The sequence below is a fragment of the Poeciliopsis prolifica genome, unplaced genomic scaffold, assembly GCF_027474105.1.
Source record: "Poeciliopsis prolifica strain line A6 unplaced genomic scaffold, Auburn_PproV2 SCAFFOLD004, whole genome shotgun sequence".
NCBI lineage: Eukaryota > Metazoa > Chordata > Actinopteri > Cyprinodontiformes > Poeciliidae > Poeciliopsis > Poeciliopsis prolifica.
In genome coordinates this window covers 302525-321227 of record NW_026562379.1, presented here as the reverse complement: position 1 = coordinate 321227, position 18703 = coordinate 302525, and the positions used below count along the sequence as shown (strand labels likewise).

Sequence of the window (18703 nt, the reverse complement as noted above, 5' to 3'; positions counted from 1 at the left end):
ATACTCTCTGAATATTAGCATTCAAATTAAAAGTAGGTATTTATTGTGGCATTACGCTGCTGCAATAAAAGACGACTTCACATGCACATCTTTACCCGAGATGCTAATTAACGTCGAGAGCCCCGTTTCTCTATTTTAATTTAAAACCCTACACCGAGTTGACAGCTTTATTTTATCGACCCCAAATGGTCATATTTTAATGACCACAAGGGTCTATTTATCGACCTGTCCTTTTTTTTTTTTGTTCTTTTTCTTAATAATTTTTTTTTTAACACAAATACCGCCGCCGCCCCTCCCCTCTCAGTGCTCTGCGGTCAGTCTATATTATTAACGACCACTTCTGTTGTTTTTCTGTTTTAACAGGATCAAACATCCGAGTCACCAAGTGCATTGAGTTCACACCGGAACAAATTTCAGTAAGTGCTCATAAAAAACACAAAGAGGTCCAGGTGACAAAAACATTCCTGTCCTGCACCACGTCACCACGTCCACCTACTTCCCAGAAAAAAACAAACAAACAAACAAAAAAAAACAAACAATAAAACTATGTTAATTTCTCTGGAAACAAAGATTCTACATCAATTAATTAATGTAAAAAAAAAAGATAAGAAAAGAAAAGAAAAAAACAGTATGGCTTTCATACACAAACACAACCCCATCTCCATAAAGAATATACTATGACTAACACTTAGTCAAACAAATTACCATCTTATATTCAAACAACAACTGTCTGTGATGCAATTTTCCACTCTTTATATACTGGAATGTCTGGGACCGCGTGACTCACGGCTCTGTCCCAACACTGTGCTTTAAGTATGGCTGACTGATGAACACTCCTGTAATATCCTTCAGAGATCCGATATAAAACATCAAAAGGTCACCTCTATCTATATTAAGGGAAACCCAGTGGAAGAGATACTTTTATAATACTGCAATGATAAAAACATTTGACTCCAAATGTCTCTTTTCATCCCCCCACTGGCGAGAGTCCTCCTCCTACTGGTTTAACTGGAGTAAAAGTGACATGGATGTAAGCTGAGGGTTTTCGTGGTTTCGTTCGTAGCTATGTACAGTATGGCTTCTCCAAGTGGAAGAGACACAGAAAGCAACGCGGTCGTCTTGAGGAGGACTGAGCAGAGTTCTGTACTGTTGCGGAGATGAGACGTCTTCAGGGACAGCCGATCAAAAGTGTCCGTGTTCGGTTTTCTCTGAGAGCTGCTGTCACTGGTTCACCGTGGATTTTTGTATCGCATTCTTCCAAGACTGGAGTAACTCAGCTCATTGTCCAATTAGTAGCGTCCTTAGAGGCCATTTCTGTCTTTCATGCCCTTTTGCTGTGCCTCTCGGTCTGTCATGTCACTTCATTTTTGATTTTCTCCTCTCTCCTTCTCCCCCGGTGAGGTTCAGTCTTCCTCCGTGCCCGCGGCCCCCCTCAGTCCGTTCATACAGAAAGGCAGGCCGGAGGAGAAAGGGCTGTCAGACGGCGAGAAACCGCTGAAGGGTGGCAGCCCGGCCAGCCGCTGCAAGTGCGGGAAGAAGGTCGGCGGGGGTCCCTTGTGGTGGTCCGAGCGTAGCTGCAGGCTGTCGCCGTGGCCTCCACCGTGGTGGTGGGAGGGAGGCAGCTCCGGTGGAGCGTAGCGGATGGTGCTGGGGGCGTAGAGACTCTGAGGGCCCTGCGGGCCGAGGGCGAGGGGGTGGAAGAGGACCCGTCCCGCCGCGCCGCCCGCCAGTCTTTGGAGCAGCTCGAAGTCGGGGCCGTTTCCGGTTCCGCCGCCCGCGGCGCCGCGGCTCACTAACCCGGAGACGACCCTGTCCTCGCGGGGCTGTGGGGAGGACACGGACATGGCAGGGGACAGGGCGGGAGACGGAGGGGTGAACAGGCCCTTCGGTGGCGCCTCGCTGCTGGACGAGGAGTCTGGGATTGGGGTGGTGGGGCTGTCGCCGTTTAGGCTGCTGGACGGTGTGTGCGCGTGCGTCGGCTGGGGCTGTGAGGCGTGCGAGTGGGACCCCCAGCGCCCTCCGGTGGACAGGACTTCGTGTTCAGTCTTGATGGTGGGACTTTGCGGCAGAGTGGACGGAGCCACCACGCTTTTCAGCTGCTGGATGACGGCCCGGCCATTGTGCACCCGGCCCGCCCTGTCCCCTCCCGTCGGGGCGTCCCCTCCTCTGCCCTGTTTGCCCCCTCCCCCGCTGTCTTCCTGCTTCAGTCTGTCGCTGTCGCCCCCCTGCTCCCACTCCGCCTCTTCCTCCTCATCGCCCTCGCTTTCGCTTGCGAGGTCTGAGGAGGCTGACACCACTTCCTCCGTGTGCCGAAGTTCCTCCAGGCGACGGCGGCTCTCAGGAGGCGCTCCCTCGTGGTCGGACCTTAGCAGGCGCTTCCTCCTTTCCTCTGATTGGACGGCAGGGGCAGCAAATTTCTCTCTACCTTTGCTGTCAGTGTCACTCTTTCCGACTGTCTTCACCGGTGGTTGACCTGAGCAGGAAAAGAAATTTCAATGAAGAGAGTAGACACTGTTCTTCACTAATTTACTCACAGCTCATATCTGACAGGCAACAACCACAATCCTTTGTGAACGTTTTCAGGATTTTATGCAACAAACCAATGTAAAGTAGTGCATAACAGCAATGACTGAAGAAAAAAGACACATAGTTTTTATATGTTTGCATTCTTATTACTGCTTCATCTGTTCATTGCAAAAAAAAAACAAGCTCATTCAGATTTGATGGGGAATCAAATCCTGCCACAGATTCAGTCAGATTTAGGTTTGGACTTTATCTGGTTTCTCCTGACAAATGAATCCACTTTCATCTAAACTGTACTTTTGTGTTTGGCTTTGGGATCATTGTCCTGCTGGAAACGAACCTTCACCACAGAGTCAAGTGGGTTGAAGCCTCCATCAGCTATGTCCAAAATCATTCCTGTCCCTGCTGAAGAAATAGATCCCCCCACATCATGACACTGCCACTTCCATGTGCCAAGTGTTCCTTGCTTATTAAAGTGTTGAGCTCGTCGTTCAAACTGCTTTTGAGTACAACGCTGCTGACGATGTTGCCAAAGATTGAGAAACGTTATCATGCCGAAGGCGGCGTGTCAGAAAGAGCGGGAAACTTCTTAAAGAGACAGAGGCCCCATTTAAAAAATGCTAAATTGCAAAGTCAAATGTTTGACAGCATTTTTATTAACAACTGAAGATAAGATAGTTAACTGATTACTTATCTTGTCTTTGAAATGCTTTGTTGCTGAAAATGTGCCATATAAATAAAATTACCTTAAATAAATAAATAAAATGACCTATAAAATAGCACTATGCACATGCTCTGAAGAAGACAATTTTCTTCTTCGCATTATGTTAACAAACAAGGTGTGGCATCAGATTTTAGCAATTCCTGGATTCTGGACTTGATTTTTAGTGGTATAAGACGGAGGCTGAACACAAATTCAGACTTATTTCCTGCCCATGTCACAAATTTGTACTATTTTTTGCTTCTCTATTACATAAAATTCCATTAAAACTCCTTCACATTTGTGACTTTAACGTGAAAAATAGCTAAAAAGCTCAAAAGTGTGAATACTTTGGAAGGGAACTGGTATTGACTGGCATGACAAGTAACGTGCAGTACCTCGGGCCTGCGGGGAGCCGTCGGTGGGGGACGAGCTGACTCGAAGTCTCTCCGCTCTTATGCTCTCCGGTAGCTGCAGAAGATCCAACGGAGTGTCGGGCATCTCAGTTCGACTGGGTGGAAAGAGAGGAGAGAGAGATAAACAACTGATCGACCACTTAAATCCACTTATGTAAAAAAAAAACAAAAAAAAAACAAAAGCAGCAGCTCTAGTTTGAGTGAATACTTAGAGGCAGAAACAACATATAATCAGGCAAATAACAGCCTCCAATAGCAAAACTACCTCAGCTGCTTCTAACCTCTGCCTAACACACCCCCAGCCCCTTAAACAGCCCTCAATAAACAAACATACGCATGAACACACACACAAAAACGCACACCGTGTCCCATTTAGCAGCCCACCTATACAAAGTTAAGCTCCAACAAGGAGGGGAGGTTGTTCGAGAAGTTAATGAGCTCTTGTAATTACAACACTAATTAACTAAAACACCATTCAGACCTAAAATTCTGACATCCATTTGTACTAATTATATAGCTTTAGTCTAATTAGCATTGAAATTCAGCCTCCTCCTCTTGTTTTTGTCTGACTGCTTCGTTGTGCAGCCAGCATTTAGCTACTCTGCATGCGTTTGTGTGTATGTATAAAAATACATTAAGACATAAACAAGAGTAATGCAACATTTAAAAGGTAATTTATATTTAAAAACAAGGTGAAGACATTTGAAATGTTGCGTTTCAGCCTAAAAGCTTTTCAATAGGATCATATCTGCTAATTCAGAGCAACAGAGCTGAATAACAAGAAGGCATTGTTATATTGCTGCATACTAATAATGTTGGATCGCACCACAGAAAATACGAGGACTTTCAAACAGCTTGCTAACTGATTCAAAGTAACTTTTAAAATAATCTCTTCTGTATTTTCAAAACAGAACTTTTAAAAGAAGAAACAAATGTGACAATGACGATAAAATCAGATTCCGATCTGTTTGTGACAAGCCCCTAAACCTTAACTCTAAACATCCCCCACAAAGTAATATACATTGCTTTTGTCATTCAGACAAGAATGAAGCAAACACAGTTTTCAAACGGTGATTTGATTAATTCTTTAGGTGGATAGGCCAGAGCCCCAAGTAGACCCGACATATTATTTTAATTACGTTTTAGCAGTATAACCATTTTGCTGCTTGTAGCCACAGGGTGAGTCAAGTGCAAATCAGCTGAGATGTGTGATTGATAGGAGCGGGAAGCAGTGCAGAGCTGCGTGTGTATTGCACAATAACCTGCGCTTGTTAAAATCTAATGAACTTTGTTGATTCAACATGGTAAGCTGCCTACTCCTGGTTTCGCCAACACTTTGCCCTTTCTCGCTCTCCTCGTCAGGTATCCTTAAAAATAATGAAAGCACTTATATTTCTAAGTCATGCTGTATTTCAACAGTTTGGGCTAAGGCTGTCAGAATTAACAAGCTCAAAAATAATATGCTTTGAAGTCAGTACTTTCTCAGTAACCTCCAAATCTCCACCAATAATCCCTGCATGTTTCATCACCTATTCCCCCTCCGAAAGGATTTCTGCACACAGGCAGAATATTGTCCGCATGTAACAACAGCTTTATTTGATAAGAGCCTGCGAATGTGCAGCTGCTGGACCGACCTCAGGACGTAGTTCACCCAGATGACATTGCGCTCATGGGGGGCTTTGTGATTGATGGAGACGGTGGCAGTGGACTGGATCCACAGGTAACCTCCTCTCCTCTGAAGCCAGCGGTAGTAGCCTGTCACCACTTGGCCTTTCCTCAGCACTAACGGTGAGAAAGCAGGGAGGTTGGTTAGTTCAGAAATGTGGCAGTAGAGGGCGCCTTGCACAACCAGACAATGCACACCTATGGCGTCCCAATGTCACCAGTGAAAAGCTGTCTGCATGTGAAAATGTGTGTGTGAGACTCACGGTCCTCGTGGCTCTGCCGGATATTTTCCAGATCTTCCACATGGACGAAATGATAACAGGTATGTCCCACCACTTCCGCTGGGGTCAGATCCATATACTCTGAGATCCTGTGGAGCAATGGATAAAAAAAAAACAAACAACAAAAAAAAAACTAATTTGTCAACTAAACAGAAGCAGATGTATTTTCTAAAAACCACCAGCTGGCTGGGGATTCTGCCAGCCGCTCATGAAAAAACATGAATGTGGGCACATTCCAGAAAGAAAGAAAAAAAAACCTACATAAAACAATTTTTTTTTGTTTATTGGACAAATGTGTGGCGGCACTTATTGTCCGCACAAAAATTATGATAATAAAATAAGCTACCTGTTTTCACAGTATGTGACCTGCAAGTCCATGTTCACTCGGAAGACAAACATGTTGCTCTCCATGCGGACTTCGTTGAGCGTGGAGGGCGGGAGCGTGTGTGCGAGAGCCACCAAGCCCATCGGGCGGCGGACTGAGCGCGTGGAACCCGGGACGAGTGCTGGGCGGCAGCGGATCCGACCGGTCACATGGATGACCTGACAAGCAGAGCGTGGTCCTTAAAAAACAAAGCCAGGTAGGAGCACAAACTAACACATCGACACATCGGAGTGGAGATCGAAGTGAATAATTGGACGGGGTGAATGCTGTGAACAAAATACCAAAACAAGAATGGAGCCGGTCTGACATTACAGCTTCGGGAGCGGTCTACTCTGTGAGGCGAGTTGCTTTAGTGTGTGATAAGGTCAGAGCCATGAAACCAGACTGCTGTGAAACTCTGGGCAGCAAGAAACAACATCTAGAGACTTTTTTGATCCAACATGATGTTACTGTTTAGCAGTGGTGGAAATGAATCAGTGCTTTGACCAAATAAATACTCTGTGCAATATTTAAACATCAGATGTCAATAGTTTTATCTGCTGCTTGTGATTATAATTTGTATTCACTAAAGCTAACTTTTATTCAAATTAAACTTTTACGTGTTAACATTTTATCAAAGTAATTGTACTTTTACTTGACAACACTATTTTATACTCTTTCCATCTCTGCTGTTTGTTCTCTGGATACAATGAGATTGTCTGAGGTAACGTTTTCATTTTCATAAAAAAATCTTTTCTGAAAATGTACAAGATTAACTTACTGTTTTGTCTTAAAACAGAAAAATGTTTTCCTTTTTTGTTAAGATAAAGTGACTTAATGATAATTATAGTTATAAGAAAAGTTGTCCATAGTCTTTGTTTGAATATTAATTAAGTGAATAAGGACCGTGTGGTCGACAACTAAACAGAAATCATGCTTATGACAATATCAACTAAAAAGTGTGATGGGCAATGCTTTTTTAATTTTTTTACAACTTGGCTGTTTTTTCCCCCAAAAAAAATATTTCCAAGAAGACAAATTTGAATTTCAAAGGGAGGGAAATCTGTAGTTGCCTTATTTCAGCCAGCTGACCAGTTGTGTGCAGCAACAGGTAGGACAGAAGAAGCTGGATTATATGATGTGTGCTACTCATTTCACCCTAAGGCTTGTTTTGTTTAACATTAATTTTCATTGTGTCATAGCTGAATCTACTTTTGAAAGGAAGTTGGGCACCAGTCTTCTGTAATTATCTCATAGTTATTGGACGGTAGGACAAAAAATATTTCTGTCATCGGGAAGTCTGCTTTTTCTTAATCCGGGGACACAATCTGTCATAGTTCATAACACTCACAAGGTCAAATGGACATGAGAACCAAACAAACGGAACTAGTGTGTTTCACATTTTACCCGTAGAATATTTTCCTGGGTTATTTCGTCACCTGAACAAAATAAATGCAACTAGGCTGAAAATAATAAAGTATTGAGTTAAATTATGCATACTGTGTGAGCATTTTATGACTGTCAATGCATTTTTTCACAATGCTTTGAGTAAGCTGGGTGTGAAATTATTGTAGGTACAAAACGCAATTAGGAAGGGGCAAAATGGCAACTCATGGGTAAAAATGAGAGCACAAATTGGTGAGGGGGCAAAGTTACCCAGAGGCCTCTATGCTCCATATAGCTGAAGAAAATGCTATGGAAGCTGAACAAAAAAAAAAAAAAAACATTGCCAGAGATTGGCTCTGATTGATATGCAGGTTGAACAATGAAAAATCAAAATAGAAAGTATTAAAACTAAGATCTCCGACTATTTTCAGTCTACAACCACATCGACCAACAGAATGTACTTTCATGCACTTCAATGCGGCTATTTGTAATTTAATCTTGAATACAATACTAATACATCTATAAAATAAGCTGCAACATTTTGCTTTTTTTACTTGTTATAATCCTTGAACATATCAGAATTGGTAAAAAAAAATAAACAAACAAACAAAAAAACTGGCATTGGCAGATGTAAAATTAAACAAAATATGAAAAATAAAACTGGAAACAAGTCAAAAAAATCTTGTTCAAAAACTCACAGCACCTCCTCTATTTCAGACAATAAGCATATCATGATTGGTATGAAACTCTAACCTCTACCTAAAGTTACTGAATTAATATTATGAGATTATGGTGAATTACCTTGTATCCGGAGGATTTGACATGCAGGCCTCTTTTGGTGAGTGTGGACTTCATTCGGATGAAAAAGCCACGTTCTGGTGGATCGTCAGCAGCAGAATGAGGACTGGAGGGACCTGCTGTCAAAGACAAAAACACCATTTTAATGACTGGTAAACAAAAGAAAAAAACTACCACTACTATATCATGTGGCCAGAGACTTTGCTTATGGGAAACGGCAAAAATCTAAATTTAGCTGCTTATTACGGGACAAAAAGTACCAGGCTCAGGGGTACCGGCTAGTGAAGAGGTGGAGGCGGTGCTGGAGGCGCTGTCCGGGGCAATGTGGCAGCCAGCTTCGGCCCGCAGATGCGGTTTGATCCCCAGCCGCTCGGCCATCTCCACGTGGTCCGCCGGGTGGATGTAGTCGAACACGCTGCTGCCCGTCAGCTCCACCTGAACGGAGGCACAGCCACCCATCAGAGTCTAATGCTTAGAGCACAAACACCTCTGCGTGTGCAGGTACAGCTCACACACTTGGATGGGGGGGAGGAAATCAATATATGTTATGACAGGAAAATGAAAGCACCGCTCTGGGTTACTACTCAACAAGGAATGAGGAGGTTGTAAGACAATCCCCCCACCCATCTTACACACACACAAACACACGCACGCCCACGCAACACAATCCAGCCTCTGAGGGCTATGTCACTACAGTGGTACACAAATAAAACCCGGAGAGATAAAAATCAATTGTATGTGTTGATTAAATACAGGTGAACTCCAACTATCTCAAAAGGTCACATTACTATTCTTCCTATTGTGTCCCTCCCTGCTCCTTCTTTCAGTTACAGTCTTCCCCAGCCGGCATAAAGAGTGGTGCAACAGCTCCATGCGATGCTATCATCATAATACATCACAGTCGCATCTCTAATCATTTAAAGGTAATAATGGTGCTGCTGTTGCATGGCATCCATAAAAGTTGCACAATCTAAGACGCTGTGATTCCATCTGAAGGTGTATAAATGAGTGTGCACGTGTGTGTGTGTGTGTGTGTGTGTGTGTGTGTGTGTGTGTGTGTGTGTGTGTGTGTGTGTGTGTGTGTGAGAGAGAGAGAAGGAAACAATATCGGGGTGTAAAGGCCTTCTATTATGGTATGCAGCTTCTGTTACATCTGTGAATGTTTGTGTGTTTCTGCAACGTGTGTGTCTGTGTGGCAAAACCATTCCATCTGATAAAACCCACGGCCACAGCAGCCTCACACCCTTGTCTGTAGGACACAGCCATTTATTACCGGATTAGAGCCATTTACTGCAGGCTTTATGGGAGCTTCAGCTGGTCCTCAAGGACATCACAACCAGGGAAGAGCGGAAGAAGAGTAGAGAAGGAGGGAGTGCAGGAACGAGGGTGAAGGAGGGCGAGAAGGAAACCCCATCAGAGAGAGCGGGGTTGGAAGAAAAGGGCTGGATTTAAAAAAAAAAAAAAAAATCCCAAATAGAAGAGCTGCCAAAGGTCCCGTGGAGCTTCCCAGAACCCAATCTATGAATTTCTGTTTTTGTGGAAAATGGTGCGACTGTGTCTAAATCTAAATATGGAGGCTAAAAGGGTGATTATGCAGAAGTTGGCTAAAACATGTTTTCATTAGGGGAAACTTATCACCCGCATGATGACAAGAGCATCAACACAGATTCTGCTTCTTTTCTCTCTAAAGAAAAATCTGCAATCACACACCGTTTAGACTAAGAGTGACTGGATCACTTAGTGATACAGTCACTTCCTTCTCTGCAAAAAGGAAGAGAAGTTTGACGAGATGGCCAGAATCCTTTATAAAATCAAAAGATAAAGTTCATTTTCTTGTCACAGATGTGGAGATGGAGAACATAAATTGGTCTGAAATTGGCCTTTGTCAAACTGGAAATCTCATGATGAGATTTAAGTCTGGGCCTTAGATAGTTATGTTACGATGTGACAGAACTTCCATGAAGAAGGGTGAAAATCTGTGTTGGTCTGAAGTTTTTCTTTCTTCTTTCCAGGATTGCCTTCGATTTAGGTCTATCTGTCTTACAATAAACTCCAACTAGTTTCCCTGAATAGTTTCCCGCGCTGAAGGAACGCATTCCCTCAGCATGATGGTCATGTATGATCTTTCCCCCCCATACGCCTCCTTAAATGCATGCAAACCTTTTCCCCCAAAACTCGTCTTCTGTGTTCCTTGGTCTTTATGATTCTGTTTGTTCTACAACACTGACAGATCTCTTGAGATCGTCACAAAACCGCAGGATTTCTGCAGGGATCAATAATAAATTACACACAGGTGGAGGGAAATTTGTGGTTGCAATCAACAAAATGTTAAAATGTTCATGGAGCATTACCAGTTCTGCGAGCCACTTGAACATCCACACTTTGCTTTTTTTTTCTGGAAGATGTAATAAAAACAGGGTGTAATTCAATAACTCAAAGTGATAAGATTACCTGTTTATATTTTTTGCTGTTGGACTGCATGCTGATTTCAACTTGTTTATTTCTACTGTCTATGCTTACACATGTAGAACAGATATTAGCATAAATCATTATGGCTACCTGGGTAGTCTTAGCCGACATCCTCAGCAGACTTCAAATAAAACACTCACTTTCCCTGAGCACACTGATGGCATCAGGCTGCATCTTCAACATGTTCTCCTTTGGCATTTCTACTAGTGACAAGACATGCATACAGCATGGAGAATGTTTTCTTTTTCACTGTCTGACAGTGAAATTTTATTTGTTTCTTAGAGGTTTCATCTGTTTTGTGATCTTGTTTTATAGGTTTTTTTATTTCTATATTTTTTTACTGCAAAAATTATGCATTTTAGACTTTTACATACTGGTGTGTTTTAATTACTAACTAGGTGACTTCTGAAAGTAACATGATTGCATTTATTTGGGGCACAAATAAAACACTTTGCATTTTATGGTTCTAGCAGGACAAAATATGAAAATGTTTCTGTCGTAACATTTTTGAGATTAGCATCTCATCAGTGCCTTAGTGTAAAACTCTGCACATGAACATTTCAACAAACCCGACTGATGACTTGTTCCTTCCTGTTGGCTTGCATGCTACTTTCACATATGTAGAACAGATATTCGCATAAATCATTATGATTGTCTGGGTAGTCACATCCGGCATCCTCACAGGGCTTTAAATAAAACGCTCCTATTTCCTCAGCATACTGTTTGCATCATGTTGGGCCTTCTGCACGTTATTCTCTGGCACCACTCAAGTATTTCCAGCTGTGACTGTACATCTCACAGGGAGAATATTGTTTTTACTGTGACAGACAAAACCACTTTTAATATTCCGGAGAGTTTCAATAGATATTTAAGGGTGGTTCAAGAAACAGGATTATCAATGCAGTAATCCTATTTTATCTCATTTAATGAGAAGGGTGGGTTTTTTTCCCTTCTTTTTTACCTTCGTATTGCAGTTTCCATGCTGTGTCGTCAGCACTTTATTTTCAACACTATGCATGTAATGTTAAACTACATACATGTAATGTTGAACCCTAAAAAGGTTTTTTTAGGGTTTAAAAAAATCTTTAGCTTCTTTGAAAATAGATGTTCTTCTAAAATTCATTGCAGTTTTGAAATCCCCCAGAAAAAGATGATGAGTCTTGTCCATTTTGCAAATGGCAAAACATACAGTGTAAGCAAAAAACAAATATGCAGAGTAGTGCACATCAGGAAAAAGCAGCTTGAAATACCAATACAACCTTCTGAGCATTGATTGAGAAAATAAATGCTAAAGTTATGTCAGCCTTCATAAATAAATAAAAAATTGACTTTAAGTTCACATTTGTTTGCAGACAGAGTTATAAACATCGCATGATTTGGAATAAAAATACATCTAAAAAATATATATAGATATTGTCAAAAAATGTCATATTTTTGTTGCCTTTTAAATAGTGAAACTTGTACATCATGTAGATTGTTTAAAAGTTAAATATCGGAAGCGAATGATGCCTAATCAACTAATTAACTCAAAAATATGCAAGAGTCTCACAGTCTGGATCAGTAAACTGTATAATCACGAGGAGGGTTGCTGAATTGACAGATATCAAGTCACTGACATTATTTTAGTTTACATTGTTATGATGTAAAAACTTCAAACTGCCTTGTTGCTGAATTGTGCTATACAAATAAACTTAATTGGTAGATTGAAGGTTAAGCCACAAAATGTCATTGCTAAAGACGCTAGCTCTCCAGACAGTGATGAATCCAAGCGTTTTCATCCAAAGTTCAGTGGAAGGAAAACGTGCACCAGATTATCAGGACTAATTGCATTTCTGTTAATACACTTGGATACAGAACTCTGTGAACAACCAGCTTTTTCAGCAGTGACCTTTCGTAGCTTACCCTCTTGTTACTGTGAGAAACAGAAAGAAGCCAACGTTTGCAGAAAATTGATGTCATTCTCGGTCTGCCTCTCCTTTTCATTTGTACAATTAAAAGTTGTATTTTGTTGGTCTACTCTGTGACTTTATTCTGAACATTTTTCTTTTCTTCAGAAGAAGCTTCTGCAGCTCCGATTATGGTTTGAAAGTTTCAGACTGATGAGTCGTTTTTAGGACAATCACGCTAATGGTGAGTGGAAAAACATCTTAAGGAAACAAGGAATTCTCTTTAAACCTAAAAACATTTGGTTGACTTTCTTTTTTTTGTGTATCAGTGAATTAAGTAAGTTGCCTTCACCTCTAGCTGTATAATGTGCATTTATGAGTCTTTAGTGGACAAAATTCTGCATTTCATTGCTCAAACATTGCTGTCCAAATTGAATGTCTTCATTTTGCTCCTTCATTAGAGAATTTAGATGATCGAAATAAGAAAAAGTTTGAAGTGAGTTTGGTTCCAGGTTCTGCAACCTTCAGAATACAGACAATGTTTTCATGCTGAAAATGTAAATGAAATAAATATTTTCTACATGTTAACATCGTTACAATAAAGTGTTTATTTTTTCGGATTCCTTTTCTCCTCTGTGACTATCCAAACTTTAATTATTTTCCTGCGACAACTCCTTTTTGTCCTGAGATTAAGTTTATTTGTTCTCCTCCTGTTTCATCTCCATTTAACTCTTTCATATCGGCATTAATGCTTCAAAACAATTATTGTTCAGTCCCTCCTTGGATTTAGCTCAGGTTGAACTTCTTTTTTTCTTTTTCTTTTAATTAAATCAAGATCTATTCCGAGCCAAAGACAAATTTAACAAACCCTGAGTCCGAATGGACAAGCAGTATGAAAGAGACAGAGTTTCCCCGCCTTGTGGCATTGGAAAACAAGGTAGCGAGACAAACAGGTCCTTATGGGCTTTTCTGGGGCTTAAGACCTATCCGAATAATATCACTCCATCACAGGCAGGAGGGAGGGATTGAAAAACGATCAAGCAGAAATTAGAAGATGAGAAAAAGACGGTGCAATCGAGAGGATGAGTCGGGCTCAGACACAAAAACAGGTATGGGATGGAGAGCGAGAGAGACTCGAGGAGACGCCGAGATCATTCAAATTTCTCTGAGTGTGTGTGTGTGTGTGCAAGCGTGCGGGTGGGACGCGTATGCGAGCCCACAGCGCGCATACGCCTCTGTTTCGCTGCGTATGTGACCAGACTGTCTGTTTTTTTTTTTATTTTTCTTTCTGTCATTGTGTGTGTGGGTGTGTGTGTGTGTGTGTGTGTGTGCAGACTGAGACCCACGTGCATGTATGTATGGTGGTGTGGAGGGGCATGGAGCAAGGTGGGGGGAGGAGAGACATGATATAAATAATAGCAGGGGGCTTTAATATGTATGAGGCATCCGGGCAGTGGTCCACAACACACTAGAAGCCTTCACTGACTGATGGGAGAGGGAAGAAGGAGGGAGGGGGCAAGGGGGAGGGGGGGCTGCATACTAACCATTCGCAGATCAATTCTCTCCTCCCTCCATCTCCCATTCTTCCTCCTTTCTCTTTAGCCTATTTATCCTTTTTTTTTTCCCTTCCACTGGACAGTATTCTTACTTCTCCATCCTTTTTCTTGCCTCCTGTCTCCTCCTCCTGTTTCATCCCCATTCTTTGTCCCACTGTGAGATGTTATATGAGGATTGCTGGGGAATAAAACAAATAAATAAATACCTGTAGAGGCGTCGGTGGAGTGGGGTGGGGGGGTCGGGGTGGGTGGTGAGACGGGGCTGTGCCCTTGGTCAAGGTGCCTGACCTAAGCTAAGTCGGCTAAGCAACCCCACTGTCAGGGGAGCGGCCCGGGGTGTAAGCCGGGGCAGAGGGGTCAGGCGGAAGGGGTGGGGAGGGAAAAGGGGGACGCGAGACGCAGAGCGGGAGGGTCGATCCACGGGGGGCTGCATGCCCTCTAAAACAAACCACCACTTCTACTTTTCCACTCAGAGCCTCGTTTGTTTGTCTGTCCTTCCCCTTTCCCCGGCGACCACTTCCACTTGCCAACAAAGCATACCAAAATGGTTTTGTCCTTTCCCTCCTACCCTCAATTCTTTCTCCCTTTCTTTCCTCTATATATGGGTTTTTCGTCTTCGCCGTTCGCGCCCGTTGACACTCGACACGCTCCCTCTGGCGCGTTCCCTCGCACCCTCTTTCTCCGATCATAAACCTCCTGCTATCTCCGCCCGCTCACGTCTTTTCAGGCAGGTAGTTGTGGCGTTGTGTGTTCAAGGTTTCGAATGTAATCTTCGATCATAAATAATTTCATTAGAATGCTGATGGCTTAGGCCCTGTTTGAGTAGATGTGATGGGTTAGGCCATCTGCTCAGCTGATAAGAACAGCTCTGTTTTATTAGCGTCTCCACAGAAGCCTCGGCTGCCTTGTTTACCTAGGCAATCCCAGGGCGAATTTCATTCCTACTGCACGTTTAAGCTCTATTTACACACTCACTGTCTCACTCTTTTCCTCCCTTATTCCCTCACTTTATTTTCTCTCTGTCTGTTAATTGTCTGTCTGGTTCTTTCTTTTTGGTCCTTCCTTCTTTCGTCCCTCCTGTCACTGCTCCGCCTGTTAGCCTGTCATCTTTCTGGCCTAACATTGTTCATTTTTTTACAAGTGAGCACGCAGATGTTTGCTTTAACATCTGTTTGAAAAGGGAAAATGTTAAAAAGGGTCCGCAGCAGGTCTAAATGACCTAGACATTGTTTAAAAGAAAGCACAGCGTAACCATCTTTGCCACACTTTAAATCTGACGAAATGTTTGTTAGGATTTTTTATATTCCTTTCCTCAAATTTAGTAGTCCTACAAACTCAGATGATGATGAAATTATGGCTTTGTAGGCTTCTAAGAGGTTAATTTATTGAGTTTTTTATATTTGAATTTATTTGATTTATTTCAAGGCACTTAAAAGGAGATGAAAGGAGTCTGGTTATCCTTCAGTACGATTTTCTTTCACTTTCATCGTATCATTCATCAAATCATTACGTCTAAATATAAACAGCAGGATAATGTTTGCCCATGTTCTGGTGGAAAAGGCAGGTTCTGTATAAGAGGGATGAAAGAGTTTTCAGAACTAAAATGTGAGCAACAATACAAATCAAAAACTAAAGATCTTTTTAAAGATGGCCATATTTCAGTGTGTGAAACGTTTATGATTTTGGCAATTTGGCCTGGCGGAAAAACAGGCATTAACAAAAAAATAAAAGCTGTTAGGTTTAACTTAAAATTATGTATTTTATTGATTAATTGTATTACATACTTGTCCAGTCAAGAATATATGGCCAAACGAGATTTCAGCAACGACCCCAGATTTCTATTCTGAGCGAAATTAAAGGACCAATTCACTGTTTTTAGGATATCAAGGATGACATTTGATGATTTTTAGTATGAAGCATAAATATCCAGATGGGCCAAAAGTTAACTAGATTAGATTTACACAATGTATTGAATCCATATTGTGCCATATTGCAGTTACAAAAGGACTGTCTGGATGCTAGTAACATATTCGGTGTGTCGGAAAGACCGTCAGCCTCTGATTTGTGTTTTCAGAGGCTGAAAAACTGAAGTTCAAAAAATGCGATTTGGGTTTTGTTCAAAAAAATGAAAATTGTGAAGAGTCCAAGAATTACCTTCAGTCTATATATTCATCCAAAACCTCAGTGTGTGATACTATTTTCACTATTGTGATAATAGTATCACAATTAAATGTTTTGTTGATGTTTAAAACAGCCCTAAAATGGATTCAGTCTGAGATATATGAACATATTTTAAATCAAGTTGTGATACACAGGAAGCATTTATTTTCTTTGTTTAGCATCAAGAGGATCTAAAGCAGGCTTGAAAACCTAAATATAAAGATACTGCAGTTTTTCTGGAACACATATTTGAACAGTGAACCTCGGGCGTGGTGAGGGTAGTGTTCATGCAGGAACCGCCTTGGACCAGGACGCCAATTAGTGCATAGAGGCCTGTCTTCTAAAACCAAATTATTGCAATACAAAGTTAGCCCCGTCCTGGAAAACACTTGAACTGTCTGCCTTGGCTTAAGTCTGTTCTGCAGGTTGTGAGTTTCGCCTGCATCTCCTGTAGGTCATAAAGGCTTTACTGTAGAGTCACACCAGACAAAAGAATGATTAACGCTGATCAATTGCTTTTCGTTGTGTAGTTGCCATGTGAATGTTAAACTCTGGAATAGGACAGCGTTAGGGTTTAGACTCCAACATTATTCTTTTTATTGCCATCAATAACACTAAATCACTGCAAGTTTTCATGTAAAAATACACTCAATTACTCTTGTAATTGTACTTTTCTTTCCCCTCCTTTCTCGTGTTGTACCCATCCCTCTTCATCTTCCTCTTATCACACCTCCTCTCCTTTCCTACCCCTCTCTTTCTCTCGCTTGCTGTCTCTATCTATCTTCCCATCCCCCTTGGTGTTTTTCCCCCCTCCCTACAATCAATGTGGCTTTTAAGATGCCTATCGATTTGTTCCCCTAGACAGGCCCAGCGCACTGGGGCGACACTTTGATTGCTGGGCCAGTAATTACTGTTATTATTTATGCATCTGGGCAAAATGGCAGGACTTAACATTCACAGTACAAGAGGCCACAGGCAATCAACAGAGGTGAACACCTGGAGCAGTTGGGAGGGAGCAAAAGAAGGAGAGCCACCCCGGGAATGAGCTCGAGTCAGAGGTACATGCAAGCACACGCACACACACACACGCACACGCACACACACGCGCACACGCACACACACACACATACACACACACGCACGCACACACACACTCACTGCTGGGGACGCAACATAAAAGCAAAAGAGGTAGGATATAGGGATAAAGTGTGAAAATTAAATAAAATATGCAGTACAGGTGCGTACAGACAAACGAGAAGGTAAACAGCTTGATCGGCCCTGACCTCTGACCAGACGGTCAGAACCTAAAAATCTTTTTCATATGAGTTAGCACACCATGCTAACACTAACAGGTCACGCTGAAACAACACTCTTAACGGTGACATCTCAATATTAATAATGGAGCAAAAAAAAATGTATACTTTTTGTGTAAGTTAGGTGTTGCATAAACAAGTTAGGTGGCAAACCACTCACTGAACAATATATTTCCAAGTATGTTTTGAAAAACGAACTTCTGACTGTTGTAGTGCCCACCATACTGATAACAGAGATATTGAACAGCTTTTTCTGATCATTTAAATCAAACATCTAATCCCAGAGAACAAGCTTGAATGCCTTTGAGTACACCACTTTTACTTTGTAAATAAATACGTAAGTGTATATTTAAAAACTCTACATTTTGAGTCACTTTTCCTTTTTTTTTATCACAAGATAACATTCTTAGATAAATCCCATTAATGTGTGAGGCACAAAGGCAGTGATGCAGCCGCTGAATCCAGGAGACAAACAGTCTCACCTTCAAAATAAAAGCAGGTTTTTCTGAATTAAATGTGAATTCGCATGCAGAACTAACACATAATGCGTGTTTGATTCGCAGTTTTTATGCAGGTCAGTGAAAACACACTGACCTGATCTGAAGGGCACCGGAGTGACCCACAGAACCAGGTCCAGTCAACGTTCTCTTGGCAGCACACTTGCATGCAAAGTGAGATTTCAGTGACGATAGCTGTATGAACTGCACTAATCATTTTTGTTTTTAAATATGAACACTCACACACAATGCCTCTTCTCCTAATGTAAATGATTAACAATTATTTATTGCAGGGAGGCTTGAGAAAAATACTTTAACAGAGGAAAAAAAAACAGATAAAGTAACTGTAATAAAAAAAAGGAAGGATGTATAATCATGATCATTTAAAGTTGGGATCTTTGGGTTGGACCACAGTGCTATCTGCTAAACCCCGAGTTTGTTTTTGTACATTAGGCTAAATGAACTGCAGTCACAGCAGAGAGTAGTTCATACTTTTAGCACATGTCTGAATGAAACATCAACAGCAACAGCAAAATGTTTACAGAAACGTAAGCAATAACGTTGGGAGGTGAAGATTGACAAAAACTTGAGGTTGGAAACCAGAGATTTTGATATGTACGTCTGTGGTACAAGACCTTGCACGCGTTTGTGCATGCGTGTGCATGTGGGTGTGTGTGTGTGTGTGGGGG

At 41.7% G+C, this 18703-nt stretch overlaps 1 protein-coding gene across 3 annotated transcripts in view; it reads right to left on the bottom strand.

Annotated features, from left to right (window-relative positions):
• Positions 1-513: 513 nt before the first annotated feature.
• Positions 514-18703, bottom strand: part of npas1 (neuronal PAS domain protein 1) — a 50635-nt gene continuing 32445 nt past the window's right edge. Inside the window, exons 6-12 of one of the 3 annotated variants that reach the window (XM_055027994.1) lie at positions 8394-8568; positions 8137-8252; positions 5932-6128; positions 5568-5674; positions 5274-5421; positions 3622-3734; positions 514-2473 (exon numbers count right to left, since the gene is read on the bottom strand). In XM_055027994.1, coding sequence (XP_054883969.1) covers positions 1404-2473; positions 3622-3734; positions 5274-5421; positions 5568-5674; positions 5932-6128; positions 8137-8252; positions 8394-8568 — 1926 coding nt within the window. In that variant the 3' untranslated portion in view covers positions 514-1403. The remainder of the gene's footprint in view (positions 2474-3621; positions 3735-5273; positions 5422-5567; positions 5675-5931; positions 6129-8136; positions 8253-8393; positions 8569-18703) is intronic. The other 2 variants (XM_055027995.1, XM_055027996.1) reach the window with 2 other exon arrangements.